Source organism: Dicentrarchus labrax, unplaced genomic scaffold, assembly GCF_905237075.1.
Source record: "Dicentrarchus labrax unplaced genomic scaffold, dlabrax2021, whole genome shotgun sequence".
Classification (NCBI taxonomy): Eukaryota; Metazoa; Chordata; class Actinopteri; family Moronidae; genus Dicentrarchus; species Dicentrarchus labrax.
The window spans coordinates 13,547,105-13,570,321 of NW_026136712.1; the positions used below are offsets into that span (position 1 = coordinate 13,547,105).

General features: G+C 39.2%; 1 protein-coding gene across 5 annotated transcripts; it reads left to right on the top strand.

Moving 5' to 3' along the window:
- Positions 1-1,044: 1,044 nt before the first annotated feature.
- On the top strand, positions 1,045-22,339 carry LOC127373594 (breast cancer type 1 susceptibility protein homolog). 5 transcript variants are annotated; one of them, XM_051418206.1, is made up of 21 exons: positions 1,045-1,112; positions 2,079-2,167; positions 2,292-2,345; positions 2,449-2,529; positions 2,612-2,700; positions 2,789-2,825; positions 2,926-3,053; positions 3,248-5,986; positions 6,195-6,268; positions 7,203-7,338; positions 7,693-7,750; positions 11,098-11,201; positions 11,368-11,573; positions 11,663-11,750; positions 13,034-13,111; positions 13,305-13,345; positions 13,896-13,979; positions 17,331-17,388; positions 19,093-19,166; positions 19,928-19,988; positions 22,079-22,339. In XM_051418206.1, the coding sequence occupies exons 2-21, from the start codon at positions 2,094-2,096 to the stop codon at positions 22,171-22,173; spliced, it is 4,359 nt and encodes a 1,452-aa protein (XP_051274166.1). In that variant the 5' UTR covers positions 1,045-1,112; positions 2,079-2,093; the 3' UTR covers positions 22,174-22,339. The 5 variants fall into 5 exon arrangements, with proteins under 5 accessions (XP_051274166.1, XP_051274167.1, XP_051274168.1 ...); XM_051418207.1 differs by having other exon boundaries at positions 11,371-11,573; XM_051418208.1 differs by having other exon boundaries at positions 11,098-11,168.
- Positions 22,340-23,217: the final 878 nt, after the last annotated feature.

Here is a 23,217-nt window from a genome sequence, read left to right on the forward strand (position 1 = left end):
TATCAACATGTGTGACCCTACCTAAACTATATGATCAAAATCCAATATTAGCTAAAGTTTGATTTAAACATTAAGAGGCAGTATAGCTAAAATAAATAAATACAAACAAAAGTGTAGTTAAATCAAATCACAGAACATTACACAAAAGAAAATAATGGTGAGAATACATCCAGCTATATTGACAACCAGTGTTGGGCAGTAACTCATAATATCACAGTAATAAAATTACTTTTCCCAGTAACTAGTAGTGTACTAATTACTAATAAATTTCAGTCACAATATTACTTTTGTTGTCCCTCTACTGATGTGAAATCTACGGTGGCCCTGAGGTGCAAATCACAACAGCAAATCAGAAAACACAACACAAAAAGAGAAAACACAACACAAAAAGAGAAAACACAACGATATGGACTATTGGAACCCCTGTTTCTACCTCTCTTAGGTATCCCACATTAACATGGACGTATTAATACAATATTTTCCTTATTTAGTGGTTTGAATTTTCAGATTTGGCAACTTGAATGCATAGGTCTGGCGGTGTTGTGTTTCCGGTTCAAAGGATGGACCAGTTCTTTTGTCCAATCAGTGACGACTCATGTCGCCCGAGGGTACCTACCTTTTCTGGTTTGGTTAATGTCGTTGTGTTTTCTGATTTGCCGTTGTGTTTTCTCTTTTTGTGTTGTGTTTTCTGATTTGCCGTTGTGATTTGCACCTCAGAGCCACCGTAGAAATCACATCCTTGGATACATTTTTGTAACCATGGAGGAAACTAGTTTAAAAGATGGAAACGCTGACATTCAGCAGCTGGAAGATATTCCATTACATTGATTTTAACAAACAAACTCCCTGAATCCATAGGCTGTTGAAACCGCTGTTGCCTATGAACAACACATTTATTTTTCCTGTAAATGTCACAGACACCTGAATGATAAAACACTGCTCTCTCACACACACACTCTCTGAGGCTGCAGTTCACCGTCCGGACCAGTGGGCGGCGCTGTAACATCACCCGCAAACCACCAGTAAAAACAAAAGCAGAAGAAGACGCTAGTTGCGGGAAAACTGAAGCGGGTGGTTCCTGTGTTGACAACTCTGACCTGTTAGACAACAAGGTAAACATTTTATTTACAACGAACCAGTGGCATTTCACAAACTGTGATGTGCTCAGTGAGTTACTCATTGGTCTGTCGACATATTCGCGTCGATTGTTTTTTATCCCAGAAGTATTAGCGTTAGTTGTTTAAGTGAACCTCTCACAATAAACCATAGCAGCAAATGATTAGCTGCCAATTTAAGCTAATGACACTGTATATAAACATGAAATTAGGTTTTTATAACGTTACAATATGCTTACTGAACATTTCCACTGAGTGTGAATTGTGACTGATGTTACTGGAATATCGTGTTTTATCACCTGTTTGCTGTTTTTAACGTTTTGCTGCTTTACAAGTCTGATTTCGTGCTTCAAAACCAAGTTTTGAGCATGTATATAAGCCAGCCAATATATACTGCAGTAGCCTTAGTAACTTTTAATAAATAACGCATTATAACCTGCTATCTGCATAACAATAAAGTCTATATGTGCAGTAAATGTGGCATGATCAAAGTGCACAGTTATACAATTGTCATAACCTAACGAAAGCCATGCAAGTTTTTTATATAACAATAACAAAAAATACAAGTTTTGATATATATTTTAGTATCTGCTCATGTGTGTGTAAACCCTGTGGTCCAGTTCATTCCTGTCAGTGCCATGCATGATAATAGAAAGTATAACTACAGTTTCAGCTGGTATTCAATTTTTGAAAATTTGGGAGAAATCTGTCAGAGTAAATATTTTGTTTTTGGTAGTTTAGACAACACAATTGTGCAGCACAACAACAACACTCATGCACTGTTTATCCATGCTCCTACCTTCCCCATCACTGAATTAAGCTGTGTTTGCTATAAGGATGGCTAAATGGCATCAAATACCAGCTCTACCATTGACATGCTCACTGTTTAGTTTATGTCTAATAGTTTTGAAAGGAGTGTATTGTTTACAGTCTCTATGTGTCTGCTTTGTTTTTCATTTGTAGTTTTTAAACATCACAATGAAAACCCCAAAGGCCACAGATGTCAAACAAGGCATTTCAGTCCTTTGGGAGACTCTACAGTGTCCCATATGGTGAGTGTCATTCTCAGCAAGAAGTTAAATAAACAAAATCTACTGCATTTATACTATTTTAACTATTTTTGGTGAATTAAAAGTTCATGCTCTTTACTCACTTCATACTTTCTTTCAACTTTAGCTTGGATTTAATGACTGCACCTGTATCCACAAAGTGTGACCACCAGTTTTGCAAGTAATTAATGTTCCATTACTCCTCATTTTGCTAAATAAAGTGACATTTTAATATTTTTTTTACATGGCTTACAAACAATATATGTGTTTTTCTTTTTCACCAGATTTTGTATGATGAAACTTTTGGACAACACCAAACAAAACAGGGCTAACTGTCCAGTGTGTAAAGCCAAGATAACCAAAAGGTTGGATGAATTTAATAAGATTTTAATTATTTTTTAATACTTTTGCATTATCATAACACATGCATTTTCCTTACTCATACAGGAGCCTGCAGGAGAGTCCTGGGTTTCAGAGACTTGTAGCAGGTTTGCAGGACATGATACAGGCATATGAACACGACACTGGCACAAACTGTAAGACTACATCACAAACTTCTAAAAAATGACTTTGTAAAATTAACTTGCGTTGCATTACCTAATAACATTATGTTCATGTTTTCAGACTTTACTGGAATGTCGCAGCAGAATGGACAATCAGGGTAAGAAATTTGGACATTAACATTTAACTTCTCGTTTTAAATAATGCAGATGCTAATTGATTCACAATATTAGCTCACCTTGTATTTTCCCTCTGCCCAGAGTCACAAATTCTGATGCTACTAAATATCACCATGATGTGTCATCTAGAGATACACCTGGCACTGACTGTGACAATGTGGAAAATGCCGACAATGATCTTCCAAGGTCTCACTCTTCAACTATAGCAGGTACAATCATGAGACCTTGTATGGTGGTGCATCTTTTCACCTCATATTCATTTGCAGATTGTTTTTTATTTATTTATTTAAAAGCTAGTAGTAGTAGGCAGTGGTAGACAACACTTGAGGTTACAAATTATTCATTTCAAAAGTGTTTTGTCTTCCAAAAGGTTAATTATTTGACATTTCCCATTTTTCTTTAGCCCAGAATGGATTTGCAAGACTTATGGGACTTAACAATAGTCCTTTGACGACAGAAGAAAATGAAGGCCTGGACAGTGGCCTCGGGGAGGCCCCACCAACTTCTGACAAGAAAATGCACAGCCCTACTGATAATTTCGAACCAATGGAAACAGAAATGTCAGAAGTTGTGGAAAAGGCAACATCAACACGCAAAACGGTTCCCAAATTGGGGAAAATAATAATTCCAGACGAGACTGAAAACCAACCTTTAAGAAAGTCCTCAAGGAAGAAGCAGAAAAAGAATTTGGAGCCTGACAAGATTCTTGATCAGAAACGGAAGAAAAGTTTAGAGAAAGTTGCTGAGTGGCTCATGAAAGTTCCAGCTGAAGGAAGTCTTGAGTTGGAGAAACCCAACGAAGACACAGATGACTCTGACAGCTGTTCTTCCACTTCAACAATAGATGTCCAGCAACAAAATAGTGATGTGAATCCTAGGAGGTCGGATCGTGCTAAAGCCCTTGAAGAGCAGGTGTTTGGGGCCGTCTACAGACGAGAGCGAAGAGGGAACAGGCTCATCTCCCCGCCACCTAATGTTTTTGTTGAACCACCAACACCTAAAGAAACAGTGCCCGACACAGTCTCTAGAAGAAGGAAGAACACTCTCACTCCTGCGGATTTTGTCAAGAAAACAAACTCTGAAGATAAAAGTGAAGGCGATATGGAGGAAGAGCAACAAACGATAGAAGAAGTAAAGGACACCAGTAGTGACATTTTTAAAGAAGCAGAACAGATGGAGGAAAGTGGTATAGACAAACATGGGGAAATGTTCAACAACTTGTCAGAAAGTGACAAAAATAATGGCAAACATGAGGTTCCCGATCCTGTATCTGATATTGGACAACAGCAACCAGAAAGTAAGTCAAAGAAAAGGTCACGAAACACTCTGCAGCAAGTTGACAGTGATTTGCTAGAGCAAACTAAGGCAAAGTCAGAAAGTATTGAGCAAAAGAAAACAGACAAGAGGCAAGGTAAAAACATAAGGTCAGAAAAAGGCAAGCCCGCAAGAGTGCCGAAACCCCTTGTTCTGGTTGGAGTTCAAAATGGAGAAACCAGTCCTAAGACTAGACCAAGGTCAGAAGAAGTTCAAGTTCATATTGAGAATTACCCTAGCAGCGAGGACCAAGAAACCCCTCTCATGAGGAGCACCAGGAGAAGTAGGAGACTTCAAGTCTTCACTGAGGAAGTCCAGGAAGGTCACAAGAAAGCACACTTTAAAGCCAAAATACTTGAAAAAGACAAAGATTCTGCAAAGCAATCTGAGGATGCTAAAGGGGGAACATTGGATAATACGGCATCACCTAAGAGTGGACCAACAACAAAGGTGGCTGAAAGAAATGGATGTATTTATGATCAAGATTTAGGAGAAATAGAAAACATTGAGTCTGGTGAGAAAACGTCTTATGTGAGACCAACACAAGATGCTGAAGAGTCCGTTGCTGAAGTGCCAAATTCTGAAACTTTGTCTGAAGCTGGTGTTGCTTGTTATGTCCCTGTCGTCCCAAGCTCTATAAGTCCAACTGCTGCTGCTGTGATAGATCCAACACTTGAAAGTGACAATCCAACAAATCCTTTCCCAAAAAATCTTCAGTTTGAGGCTTCAGCTTGCGAGACTAAACGTGTTGTTATAGAAAACGAGGAGGATAAGAATGACAGCGAACTGGACACAGAGCAGCTGCTCAGGAGCTTCAAAGCCACTAAAAGGAAATCTTTCCATCTTGGTGGTCCAAAAGTGAAAAGGAGCTGTAGTTCAGACCGAGAATACATGCAGAGTGCTGAAGCAGAGGAGAACTGGTCTGATGCTGAATCTGCAGAAAATCTGATTTCCACAAAGGTATCTGAAATTCCCAGCCAAGAGGCATTAAGAGTCAATGAGAACTCATCTTGTAGTGATTTGATCTCCCCTTCTAACTCACCTGGCCTGACAAGAAGAACAGTTGTCGAGAAACCAGATCAAGTGGTGGTAGAAGCCTCTTTCTCTGATAGTAGTTGTTCAGATCAGGACCGTGCTGATGGTAACTGTCTCTCCAGGAATAGTGTTAGTAGCACCCTTACTCCTAATAAAGTGTCAAAACGTGAAATAGAAAGTCCTCATCTTTCTGCTGTACCTCAAGTCGTAGATTCTGGGCTCTGCTTCACAGCCGTTGAACACGAGGAGCTAAACGAACCCTCAAATTGTTCTCAAATTACAGAGAATCAGCTTGATTGTACGTTGTACGAGGCCAACAAAGTGGAGGAGACAGGAGACAGCATATTGGTGCACAGTTCATCTGCCAGTGAAAAACATACAGTCCACACTGCTGAAAGTGTTTTAAATGCAGAGTCCTCTTTAACTCCTGATGGCCTTGGAATGCCAGCTGTCCATGAAGCAGGGTCACACAGCTGGGGTAGTGGAGAGCTCAGCGCCCATTCCTCCATCAAGAGCATGCCCAGGAAGAGGACGCGGGCCCAGAGGCTCGAGTCGTCATCCGATTCGTCAGATTGTAGTGAAGAGGAATTACCAACTTTGACTAAAATCTTCGGAACATCTGCTCCTCCCGCTGCTGTGACCCAGGAACAGGGCGACTCCAGTGAGGCTAATAGATGTGGGGGTGTTACAGCTGATGGGGCACAACAGTCGAGCCATCCACCTGCGTGCCCGAGCCCTGACTGCGTTAATTCCAGCCAAGCATCTGTGGACTTGTTTGGCACACCAGATGAATGTAAGTTGATTCTCAGTAACCAAAATAGCCTCTTTTTTTATTTTTTTAAGGCTTCGTGTTTAGATTTGCAGCCTGCTGAGATTAAGCAATACAATAACTCTGCCAAAGATGTGCTTACTGTGTTGTTTCCCACTGTTACAATTTGTGTGTCGGTGGGAGGGGAAAAAAAGCATTTAGACAAATCAGTTTGATTTTTTGCTCTCTGCAGGTGATGTTCCAGTAAATGACCCCATTGTTTCCATGGAATCATCACAATTTTCAAGCGGAGTCCTTGTTACGCAGGTAAATGTGATTATGTATTCAATTACTTTTTTATTCACAGCTGTAAGAAATACATTGTTTTAGAAAAATAACATCTAATTCAGTATATCAGTTACGTGGTTGCTTTGTGCACCCAGTGATGCACTGTCACGTTACGCCCCAGAGAGGGCAGCCACCGCACTTTTCCCAAACCAAACTGTCAGCTTCTGGATGACAGACTACCTCGCTCAGTAAAAAATGTCCCCCTCAGCAGCTTTCTAAATTGCATTTCATTTACGTTAGAGGAAATGCCGCCTAGGAGATGATTCTTGTTTTCTACCTCATCCATCTTCCAGCGCTCTCACTTTTATCTGTCGACTGTATTTGACTGGGGAGTTCAAGTTTCACGCCCTGGGGTTTAGAAAGGGGCCCTGGATTACACACATCTGAAAATACAGAGGTTTCGTATTATTGCGCTGCGTGTTTGTGTGCCTGTATACATAATCAATGCACTCGCGCTGGATGATAGGGTGAAATTCAAAGTATTAGTTCGGTGAAGCATTGAAAGAGACAGACTTTTAAACCAATACACTCTGTTCTTCCAAATAACCACCAGTTGAAAAGCTGTTGTCACTTCATATAATCACCTTCCTTGTCTCTTATTCTGCCATGTTTTCTCCTCACTAAGTGCTGTCTGGCTGGAAAAGCACCCATTCCCTTCCAATAATGACTAACTGGCTCTAACTGAGTGTGGTTCCCTCCTCACTGATTGACAGTTCTTATTGTTTTCATACGTCAAGTGCAAGACATCAAATATGCAGCCCCTATGTTTCCCTTCATTTATTTATTTTTTGTCGTAAATGTTGCATTGCGACTTTCTTTTTTCCTCTTATTCCCCGCCTTGCATTTTATTCAAATGTATGACTCATTTGTAATTATAAGGTGTTCTACTTTACTTTGTTTTCTCCTCATTCAGCAAAAGATAGAGATGCAGAAGGAGCTGGTGAGGTTGGAGAAGCTGATGGCTCTGGTGTCAGAGGTGCTTCAGGAGAAGGAAGACAGTCCCACAAAAGAAGTCCCCTCAAAAACAAATCAGAGTGGCAAAAGCACAGGTGAGCAGATAAGGAAAAGCTGACATGATTAGGTAATTAACTGCTTTGTAGATTATTATTTTTTATGACATTTCTTAAGCAGAAATGCCAAGAAATCACCCACTCCTGCATTTTTAAGGTAAATAGTTTAGTGATTTTGTATATAAAGAAGGCTGAAGTACAATGTTGAAATTTGTGGTATTGAACATGAAACTTTACCCAGTTTTAAAATTTAATATGAAGTGCAGATCAAAGCAAAGATACGTGATTTCTATCTTATCTTCTTTTTTTTAAGAAGCATACCTAGTGACCCCAAACTGAAGCCTTTCTTTTTAGTTAAAATATTGAGAGCTGGTGGTTGTTTTGTGTCCCCAGGCCCAGACGCTCACAGACCCCTCCCATGTGATCAGAACCTAGGCCAAAGTTCAGACCGGTGAGTAAAGCATGGTAGAGTGGACTAGTGCTACTGTTTTTCATCTCTCCTGATATGATTTCCCTGATTGAAAAAAATGTACCGTGAAAGAAAATACATAAATAAATTATACGTATTTATTGTTATTGTAAATTAGTACTTTATTACTATTAACTACAACATTTTTGTAAGGACGTTTTTAATCACAAGAAGTTAAAGTTTAGTGAAAATAAAAACACAATATTTAGGAAGGAAAAAGTGCACAAAAATAGTGCATATGTGCTTAAGTTTAGCTTTAATAATTAAAGGACTAGTGTGTAGGATTTAGTGGCATCTAGCTGTGAAGTTGCAGATTGCAACCAACTGAATGCCCCTCGCATTGCCCTCCCTTTCTAAGCGTGTAGGATAAACTATGGTGGCTGTGAAAAACGCAGAAGGCCCTATCTAGAGCCAATGTTTGGTTTGTCTGTTTTGTTATGGAAGTTCAACATGGCTGACTCTGTAGAACAGGACCTCTTCCTCTTATTTTCAGGTGATTATACACTAATGAATATTATATTCCATTTCTGCCAATAGCTCTTACACACAGGACGTTTAATCTCTGTTGCGGAAAAACAAAACTGTCTTACTGAAACAGCAAGCATCACGTACAACCAGTCAAACTATAAATAAACACTGCCTGTCTAACATGAAGACCAAAAAGTTTCCCTCGCGACATTATGCCATTGTTTGTTGTTTTCAGGAAATGATTTGAGAAGTAGATAACGCAGTTAAATGATTCTCAGGAATTGGGACAGTTTGAAACTGGTTCTTCTTGGTAATTCCTACAGAGAGGACATTCTTAAGATTGACTATTCTGTGTATTCATCCATCTGATAATATAGGTAGATCTGTCAACATGTGACTTTTGATCTTTCTGGTCTTATTTAGTTTTATATATGTGGTAATAATCAGTGCCTACAAAGTACATGTAACTTTAAAGGAATGCTTAGCTAGCTAGCCTGGTTAGCAGGACGTTTTTTGGGTTTGTCACTATGCCAGTTATCTAATCCGCTGTGACAATCTTTAAAGTCAAATCTGACTTCAGTAACAAATATAATGAAATAATATCTGCCTTGGTGTGTTGTATTTCTCTCCTCAGAGGGTTGTATACATTGTTAATACATTTTAAATGGAGCTATATTTCAACACTGCCATATTAAGCAGAACAATAACTGGAGCAAGTGGCATGTAATTGGTCTCTTTCACTCTTTAACTGAAGGAGAAACTTAGCGTGTGTGTGTGTGTTTGTGTGTGTGTGTGTGTGTGTGTGTGTGTGTGTGTGTGTGTGTGTGTGTGTGTGTGTGTGTGTGTGTGTGTGTCTGTGTGTGTGTGTGTGTGTGTGTCTGTGTGTGTGTGTGTGTGTGTGTGTCTGTGTGTGTTGCTAGTCTGGTTCTCAGAGGGTGATGCATCTCAAGAGGACAGGCGGATAATCTCACTAATGAACCCAGAATCTGCTTATGCTGTGGAGAATAAAAAAGTCATTACTGACTGCATCTTATATGTCATTTAGAGCACTTAGAGGGAAACTTGTGTTGCCACAGTAATTTATCTCTCCTGCTTGACTGCTTCCCCCCAACCTCTCGCCTTGCAGGGTTCTAAGTGCTGTCCTCCAGGCAAGAGAGAGGGAAAGATGGAGAAAAAAAAAGCAGAAGATGAAAACACAGAGGGCCTTAACTATACAAGTTCTAAATTAAAAAGGCGTACACTCCATGAGCGCACTGGGAAAAGAAATGGGAAAGAATAGTTGGCATTAGAGAGTATATGACAAGTTTTCAATGAGCCATTATCACTTTGGTGCAGGTAATTTAAATGTAGGCTCGCTGCCAGTTGTCAGTATTTCGTGTGTCTTTGAGTGAATAAATGAACCCAAAAGAAAACTTTATTCATATGAGTTATACAATAGCTTGTAATCTCCTGATAACAAAAGACATGAGTAATTGGATATTGAGTTTCTGTCAATACTGAGGTCTGATCCAACCTTTACATCTTCCTACTTAATACAACTGCACAGCACAGTCAGAGAGTGTAAGGACAATGTTTTGGTCTTTATTACTTCGGCTCTACTCCAGCATATTTTATTTGAAGTGAAACAATGACTATGAACTTAAATTGCTGCTGTTCAGCTTTAGAGGTACATAATGCAGCATGCCAGACTCCAGGCTGCCAAGTGTAATATTCTTGATTGGCTAAGTCAGTCACTTGACATGGATCAAAGGGATCAGACCAGTTGGAACATCATCAGGGAAGAAAGCAAGTATCTGCTCATGTTTGACAATTATTGACAACAAAGGATTTGCAACTAAATAGTGACTTTATTTTAAGGTCTGGTTTGTTACATTTAGAAGGATCTTTTGGCAGAAATGGAACATAATATTCATAGAAACAATATGTTTCCATTAGTGTATAATCACCTGAATATAGGAATTCTGTTTTCGTTACCTTAGAATGAGCTACAGACGTTGCGGGTCTATAGTTTCTTCGAAATATGAAAAATGTGACAGGCTCTATCTAGAGCCACTGTTTGGCTTGTCCATTCTGGGCCACTGTAGAAACGTGGCAGTTCAACATGGCAGAACCGTTCCCTCTGTAAACAAAAATAGCTCATTGTAAGGTAATGAAAACATGACCATTCTTGTTTTCAGGTGATTATACACTAATAAAAACATACCTACGAGTATTATATTCAATTTTTGCTAATTGATTCGCCTAAATGTTACACACTGAACCTTTTTAAGTGTATGTTAACTTGAGCAGTTACTTTCTGTCCTGTATAAAAAGGCAGCGATACATATTGTGGATGCAAACACCTTCAAATTAAAGCTGACAATCAGCACCCCCATAGCGATTGTGTGTTTATTTCACATTTTATATGCTGGAGCCAACACAGCAGGAGTGTGTCCCTGTCCTAATACTTTGTGACTGCACTGTATCCCAGTGTGAATCTACAATCTTTAGCTATGTTTGATAGCTTCATTAAGTAAAATATACCCTTTTGTTTCTTGGGTTTAAGTAGGGTTTTGCACTGTTGTTTATTGTTCTGTTTAATGTCCATTAAGAGAGGAGTTGTGGGAGTTGTTGCAGAAATGTTGGATGTAAATTGGTCAGACTTCTTTTATCTCCAGCATGAACAAAGTACTAAAGTTCAAAGACAATAGCAGAATTTTAAAGCAATGGTCACCCTGCAAATGCAAATACGTGAACAATCAGAAATAGATCAAGCGTAATATTAATAAATATACAAATTTGCTGCAGTCGCTACCCTCTGCACCATGTTGTCTAATTTCCTTCAGTGTTCTACAAAAGTTTATGTACTCGTATTTTTGCAGGAAGTCTGTTGCAGAAGCAGAACAAGAGCCCAACACGAGACCATCTGATGGCAAAGGGGTCACACAGCCCGGTATGTCAAAGCATGGCAGCACTGCAGAGATGGGTACGGTGACTGGTGTAGAGTTGGAAAGACTGTGACACATGTTTTTCTAAGAAAGATAAAATGTGTTTCAGTCTTCCAGTAGCACATGAACTGGGTTGGGTTTGAGCAGATTAAGTTCTGTCTAACTTTTGATGACTTTTTATTTGTTATTTTTCTCTCTCATCAGCAGCGCAGCGCTCCACACACACAGGAACGAGTGTAAAAGGTACCGGAGCCTCCAAAACAGTTAGTTCAGGTTCAGCAGCCAAAACACTAAAGAGCAATGGTTCACCATCAGATGGGCAAGAAGACAAAGAAAATAACACTCCTCCGAAAGATAGAAGTAAAGCCAAGATGGTGCTAGTGTCATCTGGATTAGGCCCCAGTGAACAGGTGCCCATTCACCCATTCAGCCAGTAAATGTGTTTGTCTAGCTCTTTCTATAGTAGGATGCTTTAACCAATCAGATGTTTCGCCTGTAGATTGTGGTGAAAAAGTTTGCCAAGCGAGTCGGTGCCCGTGTTGTCTCCCAAGTAACGCCAGAGGTGACCCACATCATAATGCACACAGGTAAGTCTGCTCACATGCTGGCAGCGTGTTTTTATAACACTGTTCATTTAGCAGAGACTCTATGATGACTCTATCATTGTAAGTGTAGTGGCCTTCAATTCATGGTTGATACACAGAAGAGCAATTAAATCAGCTATTGAAAAGTCCACTTTAAATCGCACTAAATATTTTCTTAAGTAGGAACATTTGCATTTCCTGAAGTACATTTTTCTTTTCACATGTAGTTACAGCTTGTTTTGTGCGTCTTTTGAAAGAGCTCCTTAGAGATAAGCTCTCTGTTTCTCTCTCACCCACTCACTCTCTCCTCCATTCATCCGCTTGTTGCTAATTACCCTCTCTGATAGATTATTTTTAATTTCAGAGCTTGCTGTCTCCAAAGCACCATATTAACTGTCACTGTTTAAGAAGCCTTTTTTTTTTTTTTTTTTTTTTAATGGCAGCTGTTTCCCAGGTAACCAAAAAATGGGAACACTCGGCCTCTTGATGTTTGTGGTTTAAAGGTTGGAAAGGTGTCCCATTCTGACCATTAGCAGCAAATACTAATCATTTGAAATGGAGTTATGTTTAAGGGGTGTCAGTAATTTGCACTTCACTCTTGCCTAGATAATTAATATCTTTTTTGGAAGGAAGAATAACCCCTGACCCTGCTGATCAACCATGGTTTATGCCTGTGAAAGCTATTCACTGTTCATTCCAACTGTTTGGCGCAGTGCCTGGTGAAAATACTGCAATTCGAATGTCATTTCTACAGAGAAGACATTGTTCTCTGTATTCATTTTTCCGACAATATGGAAATTAAAAATGATAGAGATTTGTCAACATGCGATTTTTAATCTTTCTGGTTGTATCATAGAGATCCATTTTGTATTTGTGGTAACTGCAAAGTAACTTTTTAGGAATCACTCACTGTATCACTGCAAAGATTGTTGCTGGAAGAAGCATACAGTTATTTATATGTCGGACAGTTTGAATGAACAGCGAATAGCTTCACAGGCATAAAACCTTAACACCAGGATTTACAAAAGTAATTAAAATTTAAGCAGCATAAATGATAACATAATAAAAAAGCAATTTCTGGGAAGAGTGGGCACTAGTTATAGTCATATATTGTGCTTCATTTTGCATCGCCTCAAAGCTTTCAGCATGGTTTCTAAGAGCACACAGGTAGTCTTTTGCTACATATATTGTCTGTTTGTTTCTACACCTCATAGTATGTGTGTTTATTTACGTACAATCTTTCACATCTTTTCACACATCTCTGTTTCTTCTCGCTTCTCTGCCAGATGAACAATTGGTGTGCGAGCGCACGCTGAAGTACTTCCTTGGCATTGCAGGCAGGAAGTGGGTGGTGAGCTTCCAGTGTAAGTCCTGACTCCCTTTATCGTCAAGTTCCATTACTGATGGGTTTACAACAATTTAATACTAAATACAAAACAGCATGATGTGGAGAGATAGGCTGGAATAAAAGTGTTACATAATACAGTAACCACCAGTGCAGTGTTTGTGCTTCTGACAATAAGCTCTTAAGTTTTTGTTCTTATTTCCTCTCCGCAGGGATTTCAGAGTGCTTCAAACAAATGAAACTCTTAGATGAGGTATGCTCGTCTGTGTGCTCCTTGAATTTGCTCGGTGCTGATTTCCTGTTACTTGTCTTCATGTCTCGATGTTGAATTAAGGCTGCATGATGAATCTCTCCATGCGGTTCACTGTGATACCTCATAAATTATTTGTCATCCATTTGCTTTAGCAATTCCCGCATCTGGTTCTATGCTATGCAAGTATAGTCCCTTTGCCAAGCTTTGTTTAATATCCCCATTAATTTAAAACTATTTCTCCATCGTCCAGGCTAGTTTAGAATAATTTTTATGCATCATATAGTGTATGTAGAGATGGACTCCATACAATTATAAGATGAGTTCTGTCAAACTGAAGAATATTTAGTGTACTTTTAGGAGCGCACCTGACCCTTGAAATAAATCAAATAATATTAGCTGTCTGTCAGCAGTCCTTTTATCAGATGAGAGTGAATCATTGTATCGCTTATTTAAAAGCTAATAGCAACAGGAAAGGTTTTATACCATTGTGATTTAGGTTCACCTGCTTGATGCACATACGCCAAAGTCATTTTGCATTGTCTTCCAACAGTCTCTCTTTGAAGTGAGAGGTGATGTGGTGAATGGACCCAACCACCAGGGCCCCATGAGAGCTCGTACCACTCAAGACAATAACGTGAGTCCCTTACACACTTACACCGGATGGCTGTTATATAGTGTTTATTTGATCTAAATAGCCTCTCAAAGTACAAGTCATGAGGGAATTGAAGAGTGGCTCTTCTCTTCCACCTGCAGCTGTAATGGTGTGTTCACACCAAACACGTCGCACATTTTTGCCTCATTCCTCGCGGGATCATGTTTAATTGCACAAGTAAATATTTGCCCATTAATCTGGCTTAGTACAGCAATGTGAGGCTCAGAAAGAAACAGATATTGCTATGAATCAACAGATTAAAAGGATGCTGAAACAACTATATCATGATGCTGATTTATAAAAGTCTAAATCCATATTTTGTCACGTCTGTCCACAAGAAGACAAGCAAGGAACTTTCAAAATGCTTGTTGTCTGAACGGAGTTTAGATCGATCAGGACTATGCTAACATAGTCAAGTAAAACCAATAACTGGAATCAAGTAACAGACACATATTTTCAGAACTTACCAGGCAGCCCAGTTCCCTGGCTTACTTTTCTCCAAGCAATCTCCATTTGGTCCGGTCTCTTTATAGTATCATAGATCTCTGGGTCCAGCTATCGGTGCATTCATTTAATTTTTATTTTATATTCATATATTCATAAAACTTGTTTGTCAAGGACCTTGTACAAAAAAACATTAATCTCCAGAATTAAAGATGTAGCTACTTGCTCTTTACATTGCAGCGTGTCCCTGGGCTGGTAAACTCAATCAGGTGGAGAAAGAGTTTATGTTCTTGTCTGAGTGAAGGATCTGTCATCTCTTTTAGAGTGAACTCGTAATGATATCTGGCGCATGCTAATTCATCCTTGGTGCGGCTAGACCACAATGAGTCAAGAAAAAAAAAAACTGTGGGATGGCATTGCTAGGCTGCTAGGCAAGGCTAGCCACAGGGTCTGAGACAACTGTGACCTTAAATAAGAAGCAGTAGCATTTGTTAAAGTCAAATTACAAAAACTAAACTAGCATTTCACTGCAGCTAAGACAAAGTTCGCCTATCCTGTAGGCAGATGATGTTCTTGATCTATAGGAAAGAGACATTTTTGAAATGATTATTTGCTTCTGAGCCCACTGGACTACCAGGATACCCCCGTTAAAGACTACAGTAATTCAACAGTCGGGGAAGCAAACTGAAAGCAGGGCTATCAGCCAAAAATAGCATCTAGTATCTAGTGAAGAGACCTTTCTCTTTCTCACAATATAAAATTGTACAATGTGGACTGGTAGCTGGAGAGCTGCCCTTGAGCAAGGCACCTTATCCCAAAACGGCTCCTGGGGCACTGCTAACGTGGCAGCCCATTACTCCACCATCTCTCTCCATGTTTGCATGTCCACAAGCCCTGCATGTGCATGACTGTGTGCCTTTCAGCCTGTGTGTGTATAAAAATAAAAAAAGAGTGAAAACATTTCTCCAATAGGGGATTAATAAAGTAAATCTTTAATTCTTAAATGCATGAAAGCTGCTTCCTCTCGATTCCTCTCGAGTGAGAAGTCAGCCACTCACTCACTCACTCACGATCTCAACACCTGATACACTGTCAGCAGCAGACATCTGTGTTCCTAAAAGAACTGACAAACGGAACAACGCTCATCTTAAAGGTGCTGTAAGCGAAATTCTGGCTAATTTCCTGTCCGTTCTTGTCGTTAGCAGTCCCCTCCCTCCTCCCCACATCACCACACTGAAATTCTGCTGCCTGCCTTTAAAGACATAGAAAGGACCGCCTCTTTATGGAGTTCTCTCTCCTGATTGGATAAAGTGGGAACGGGATACAAGAAAATGTATTATCTGTTTACTGCAGAAAATAGGGACTGGGAGACCCAAGTTACTTACTGAACACTCCTGTTGGACACTGCTGTTAGAATGGAGAGCTATTTAACACTTATTTTAACAAAAAAATATCACTTCCAACACCTTTTTCCTGTAAGGGAAAGAAAGAAAGAAAGAAAGAAAGAAAGAAAGAAAAACACAAATCAGCACATTGACTGTTGCTATTATTGACAATTATTGCCATCTGTATTGTTTATGAAAGCACAATGTCCGCCGACAAAGAATATTCTGATTCTATGAAGAAAATCAAGTAAAGTTTTCTAATAACAAGCGGCAATTTAACTGGTTTCTTCCTGTTGCACCAGCCTCTTAGCTCAGGACCTGTTGTAAAAAAGCTAATTGTAATTTTCCTCTTGGTGTCAGGCCAGCAGGACCAGTTCTGTTGCCACTGAGGGGGAAAATTAGAAACGGCTAGATGTCATGTTGGCCGTATCGCTGCCTTTGAAGAACCTCCACTAATTGAATTAGCTAGTAATTTCAGGCTTATTTAAGTGGCTTCAACTCAGCGCAGGCACTTTGATGGAGCCAGACAGATTGTCCTGTTCATACGAACCTTCTGTTACCTGCAACCACTGTGACAAACAGACTAACAGATTAAATGAAGTGCCAGGACTCAGGAGTCTGTCACCAGAATGTTGATGCCCAGGAAATCAGAAACTCTGAGTGTGTGTGTGTGTGTGTGTGTGTGTGTGTGTGTGTGTGTGTGTGTGTGTGTGTGTGTGTGTGTGTGTGTGTGTGTGTGTGTGTGTGTGTGTGTGTGTGTGTGTGTGTGTGTGTGTGTGTGTGTTTTGTGCGTGTGTTTGCATGTTATCACATCACACACTTTAATACCTCCTGAAGGACATTAGGTGTTGTCTAAATTAAAAATCTGTAACAGAAACACTTTTTCATCTCACCAAGCACCTCTGGCTAATGATCATTATGGACAGACAGGGAGGTGTGAGAAATTTGTATTTCTCTCTCCAGCTGCTCGGACATTTATCTTCCAAACACTTTCATCCAGCCACTCACTGTATATGAGACTGTGATGTGAGTTCCACATTTCCTTTCGGGTGGTTACCATGGTTCAAGGAAACAGTTTTACATTCCCATTTCAAGCAAGCTTATTGACCCGGAGTGCAATAAAACAATGTGTCCCCGGTGTCGGGCAAGTCGTTTTTCTTTGCGTGCTTAAAGCGTGATATTACCTCAGTGAAGGTGGCTCTGTTTGCTTTTTTCTATTCGACTCATCCCTGAATTTACAGTATTACAGCGAGAGCAAAAAAGGAGCAAGGTCTTGAGGGTTTTTTTTACACTGTAAGTGAAGAATACCTGTTATAAATTGTGAAATGTTTTAGTGCTACCAGTGTAACAATTAAGACAGGTGAAGAGTTCAGAAACATACTCGGATAATAATAATATTGAATATTGTCAGTAAAATGTCCTCTTTTGCTCGATTAGAGAATTTCTGCAGACAACCCACTGTAGATTATTTTGTCCTCACTTTGTATCTTCTTTTTCTCTTTAGTTGCTCATGAAAGGCTACAAGATCTGCTTCCAAGGGCCTTTTACAGACATGACTACAGGTAAATCACATCAGCAACATGACATGTCCAAGTAGTGTCCAGTCAGCATGTAAAGTATGGATCTCAGTGTTCATATTTACATATTTACATGCTTAGCAGAGATTTTTTTTATTTTTTTTATTTCATTTACCTGCCAGCATGTGAATTTGTTGAATATGGCACCATATAATGTATGTAATGAGAGACTAGCTAAGGTTGCTCATTGTGCTTCAATATAATCAGATATATCATAAAATATGTCTGTCATGCACTTTATAGCTATCTCTAATTACTTTTTCTGTTTGCCTGTAGTTTTCTTGCTTATCTGAGAAACACAGCACTCACCTAAGTAATGTTTCTGACAACTAACCAGAAAACCAAGGATTTTTGCACTTTTATTTGCACATGTTGTCAAAAGAAAAAAACTACTGTGTTATTTCACTTTTGTGAAATTGTTGCCTTTTTCCACCAGCCGTCATGTTGTTTGCACTGTTCAGTATCAATCATGAAATACTTTGCTCAACCACATTTCTTTCAGTGCTTTTGATGTCAATGTCCTGCAGGACTTTGGTAGACACCCACCTTGCTTTACAGAGACGGCGAACAATAACAATAAAAGGACAGTTAAAGTATCTCACACAGATTTCAAAACAACTTGAGAACTGTGTGTGTTATTTAACCCCTGTCATTTCAGCACTGGAGAATGAATGACAAGTACCTCCAGAGTGTGGATGGATTGAATATGGACTATGGAGTTATATGAGATTTTTGCTGTGATGTTGTCATGTTGCACAGCGGTTGCTATGGCGTCAGTATAGCTGCTTGGATTTTTCCGTGAAGAAAATAGAAATGAGCCCTCAGTCGTGGCCAAAGTTATTTTGCTGCTCTCATCTTTTAAAGATAACCCGGTCTCGCAGTGTCTTGCAACACTAGTTTGGCAACCTTGCTCCTCGTGATTTAAACTGTTAATGACCTCCAAGTTCAAGGTAGAAAGGAGTTTGGTTGCCCCTTTATGCAATTTTTTTTTTTGGATTTACCCTTCCAACATTTGACATTGACAGATAGATCATGGGTGAAGGTCTTAGGGGGCACATTGCTTAAAAACCCACCAGGCAGCATTCTTCAGTTCCCTTCTTCCTGGGGCTCTTAAAGTGCTCCTGCAGCATCCTCCCGCTGCCTGCTGGATCGATGAAGCATTGCTAATGGCTCGACATCTGCTAGTTTGCGTGAGGAGTTTAAAGACTTTCTTTAACATGGCATAAATATGAGGATGGAGTCTGTTTTCTTTTGCCCACCCATCCATTATTTAATTGCTCACGTTTGTGCATGTTAAGTGATGAGGTTATCTACAGCATATACTGCAAGTTGATTGTTTGTTCTCATTTTAACGGCAACAAGCAAGGGAACCTGTCGATTTGGATTGTTTTAAGGCTTGTCTGATGTATGTTGAATTATAAACAGATTTTTTCCTAAACCAAGTTAAATGTCTGTTGACTGATTGACTGAGATGCACATATTGATTTGAGGGGAGACTTAAGTATTGACCTGTTTTCCATCCCAGCAAACAAAGGAAGTCTGAGCTTGAAATGAGTCTGCTCAGTATCCCCTTGGGGGGCAGAGAGGTGAAAGCAGAGAGAATTGCATTAAGGTGTGACCAAAAGATACTTGATCAAACGGGGCTTGCCCAAAACAGTAAACATTTGTGTGCACGCGTGTTTATTGCAGACGAAATGGAGTGGATGGTGGAGCTCTGTGGAGCAGCTGTAGTCAAAGATCCACTTCTCCTCGACAATACTCAGGTAAGAGTGTCCACACTCCCCTACTTGGAAAAAAATAAAATGAAAAATATCAGTTATTGTGCCGCGCTGCATTCCCATTGGTCGGTATCATTTAAAAAATGCTGAAATGCAGAGATAATTGTTTTTAAATCAGATCAGTGGTGAGAGTTTGTGGATGATGGATTAACAAAAAGAACGGAAGGAGATCTGTCTCCTTGATACTCTTTTATTATTTGACTAAAGGTTTTAGCCATGATAGCAGCAGGGCTATGGGGATGGCAATGTTGGCCTGGCCGCTGCTCCACCACTTTGGTCCAAACTTAAATCTGAAAACGAATTGCCATTAAATTTTTGGACACACATTCACTTCCCCTCTCAGAATAAATTGTGATAACTTTGGTGATCCCCTGATTCCAGCTCACTTAAGATTCCTATGATTCATATATTAAAAGCAATATAAGTAAACTGTTACCTACAGGGACTGCGTGGCAGTCAATAAAATGCATGCCTCCCCCACTGAACAATTATTTGACTCACAAAGCTGCAGCCTCCACAACAGTTAATGCTTAATGTTTGTCTCCTGGTTTGATTTCATTTTTGAATAAAAGCCAGCTAGTTTCAGCCAAGAAACTTTATGTTGCTAATAGATAATCCAACAAGCAGAAGGGAAAAGATAATTTCCTTCCTATTTGGCTGGCTGTAAAATTGGCTATATGTGTTCTACTTATTGATGATTTTGTATTTCTAAATTAGACATCATTTTCTATCTTTTTGTTGCACAGAAGTCGCTTCAGCTGGTCATTGTACAGCCTGGATCGGAGTCCTCATCGTCTACATACAGCAGTGAGTCTCATCTGAAAATAAAAATGTCATTATCACCTGCTACTTTTATAACACACTTTCAATCTTCATTCTCTCTCACTCACATACAGAGTTCATAAAGATAGAGATTAGACTGACAGAAGCTGCGGGAACTGATTACATTATTCATACATGACATAACCCCTGGGGGTTCGAGCGGGGGCACAAGCACAGACCTGTGGAAAGTCAGACAGTGTTGGACTAAATGCCTAAACATATTAATATTATGTATATATATATATATATATATATATATATATATATATATATATATATATAACATAGGTTGTCAGTAATTTTGATAAAATATAATTGTTTTCATAGTCTTAACATTTCAGTCATCCCTCAGGCGGTTGCTAGCATGAGTTAAGTAAGTTTACAGAGAAAATTAGTTAATATTGAGAATACATGAAATGCGATTTTCTTTAAAGAGAAGTGATAACACATGATGAGGTATTACATCACAGGGGAATAACAGATAAGAGCAGATTTCCATGATGCAACATTAGCATTTGTGCCACCAAGTCTTTTGTTTTTCTGTCACTTGAGAAGGCACCAACCAGAGAGCTAGCTATTTTTAATTAATTCAAGGCTAATAATTGAGGCAATTTATTGAAGACTTTCTGCTCGACCTAGCTAGAGCATGAGGGTATGCAAATGGTCGTTACTTAGTTTGTTATTTTCTCCTTTTTATAGTGTTTTCTGTCATGAAGCAAATAAATAAACTAATTAGTTAGTTAATTATGTTTAGGATGTAATAATAATAATAATAATAAAAATACATTATATTTTTACCTATAAAAAGATCCTATAATAACACATGATCATATTTTGACTATCAACCTTTTTTAAAGGGGCTGATAAGTGCGAGGTTTTGGGCTAAAGTCAGTAAATATGTGAATACATAATAAGCCAACTAAACATTAATTTACTGTATTGGTTGAAATATTGTTTACAGTCACATTTTTTAATTTGAATAAGCCGATGGTCCCCACAAACATAGATATTCTGGGTGGTGTGCAGGACTGTGCACCTGTGTGTCCATTAGTACGTGGATTTGAATGTGTTTGTGTTTGTGCCCGTGCGAGGAACGGTTCGAGAGTGACAGAACGGTGAAACGGCAGACACTGCCAGCCAAAATGAGACAGGTTCCCAACAAGAGGGGAGGGGAGGGGAGTGACTTGCCAGGAAAACGAGTGTGAAGCAAGTTAGGCAGCAGAGAAATGGCCAAGAGAAAATGTCAGATTGGAGCTGGGGGAAATGTCAAAACAAGTTGGCCACAGAAGAGAGAGGCTGCCATTGCAACAGGAGAGCTGACAGTTTGAAACAGAGAGGGAGCAAGTGGCTGAGTCCCCCCCCCCTTCTCCTGGCATCCTAATTTGTACTGCTGCATATTTAATGCAGCTTTGCCTCTGCCACGTCCTCTGGCACTCATAGCCCAGGTAATCGAGTAGCCTATCGCCCTCCCTTTCTCTCTCTCACTCCCCCTTTATCCTCTTCTTCTGCATCATTGATTGAAATCACACACATCTCTCTTTTTCTCTCAACCATCCCTCTGATGTAATCGAAATGTTCGAGTATGTGTGCACACACTCCAGATTTTGTTTTACATGACATATTCTGGACATGTAAAGTCAGTTATTGCATTAAAGGAACGTAATGCATATTTTACTAAATTTGCATGATCTGTGATGATAGGCAAGGAACTGTTTTTCAGGTCAAATGAACAGAAAAGGTTCAGCACAGAGTTTCTGGGAATATTGACATGCTGTCTGGTTCTTAATGTTATTTCAGAGTTAAAGCTTAAATATACGTTTACAGGCTCTCTAGTGTTATAAGATTGATGGCTACAAAGGGGCAAGAACATCTGATTCTGTATTGATGTTAGTTTTACCTAGAAGGGTTAGTTGGTGGCCTGACAACAACAAGAAAAACAGTCTCCCATTTGTGGCTAATTTAGATGCTCTGATCCTTACATTATACCAATTCCAAATATTATGGATGTACTGTACATACATATAATTTTGTCATTTGTAGACTTTCTCAAAAATCCTCTATTGTCTTCCCAACAGGTCTCTCTAAACAAGCTACAGTTGTGACACGTGGTTGGCTGTTGGATACCGTGGCAACCTACACCCTCCAAAACTACATGAGTTATACAACATGAGTTAGGGAACAAGGTGCATCATTTTCTCATCACCCATTTTACACCTTTTTTTTTAAATGTCTACTACTATAACCAAACTTTCACCCATCTGTCTTATTGATAGTACTCAATCTCTTTGTATCGTGTGTGCGGATGACACCATGTATATAAAGTTTAATCAACAGAAGATCCTTGAATTGAGTCTTTTTATAGCACAGAAATGACTGTTACCCACAGAAACTTTATATATAAATAAACATAATGTGCCCGTGATAGCAAATCTGAAGATAACAGACAACCTTTACTGTTAATTGACCAATATCTGTAGAAGAAAAAATTTGAATTACTTTCAAATATATGACCTTAGTCAATAGTTGTATAATTTAATGAAATGGTCTTAGGGCCAGGAAAAATACACACACACACACACATCATGTTTAACACAAAAATCTTTTTTTTAAATCTCCATAAAGTAGAGAAATACAGCATGTACACCAGTAATTATCCAAATGCCACAGACATGTCTGCAAGAAACTTGTACATATATACCAAACTGCTAGAATAAAGACGGCCATCTGTCCAAGACTATGGACCGACAATGAGGATGCTGACGGGGTTAGCCCAGGACTCTTCAACCTATTCATTGAACCATTCTATTAATAAAACAAGAGACAGCCCTTGAGGGTATTATGATAAAAGGCACAAAACGCAATGTCTCTATTAACACAATGTCCTTGTCCAAGCCTTAGTCTTTCATTTTAACCCCCCACAGGAACTTGAAAACAGTTCTAAAAGTATTAAATATTTTGGAATAAAGCTGAAAAAGGACACATCTCCCCTCTAAAATGATTTCTATACATACCAAAAGATGTGCAGCGATCTTAACAGATGGAGCTCCCCCTTGACTTTGGCATCCAGATAACGACCATCAAAATGAACATATTGCCCAGATTATTAAATCTGTTTTAATCATTACCAGTCCAAATTCCTGACACAATTTAGAGCACGAGACAAGCAAATATCAATGTTTATATAGGACAGCAGAAAACCACAAATAATATACTA

Excerpts from the sequence above, each read along its gene's own strand:
- LOC127373594 (XM_051418206.1), top strand. The coding sequence starts at position 2,094 with ATGAAAACCCCAAAGGCCACAGATGTCAAACAAGGCATTTCAGTCCTT. Across the intron at positions 2,530-2,611 it reads AAAGCCAAGATAACCAAAAG|GAGCCTGCAGGAGAGTCCTG; the intron begins GTTGGATGAATT and ends TTACTCATACAG. Across the intron at positions 6,269-7,202 it reads GCGGAGTCCTTGTTACGCAG|CAAAAGATAGAGATGCAGAA; the intron begins GTAAATGTGATT and ends CTCCTCATTCAG.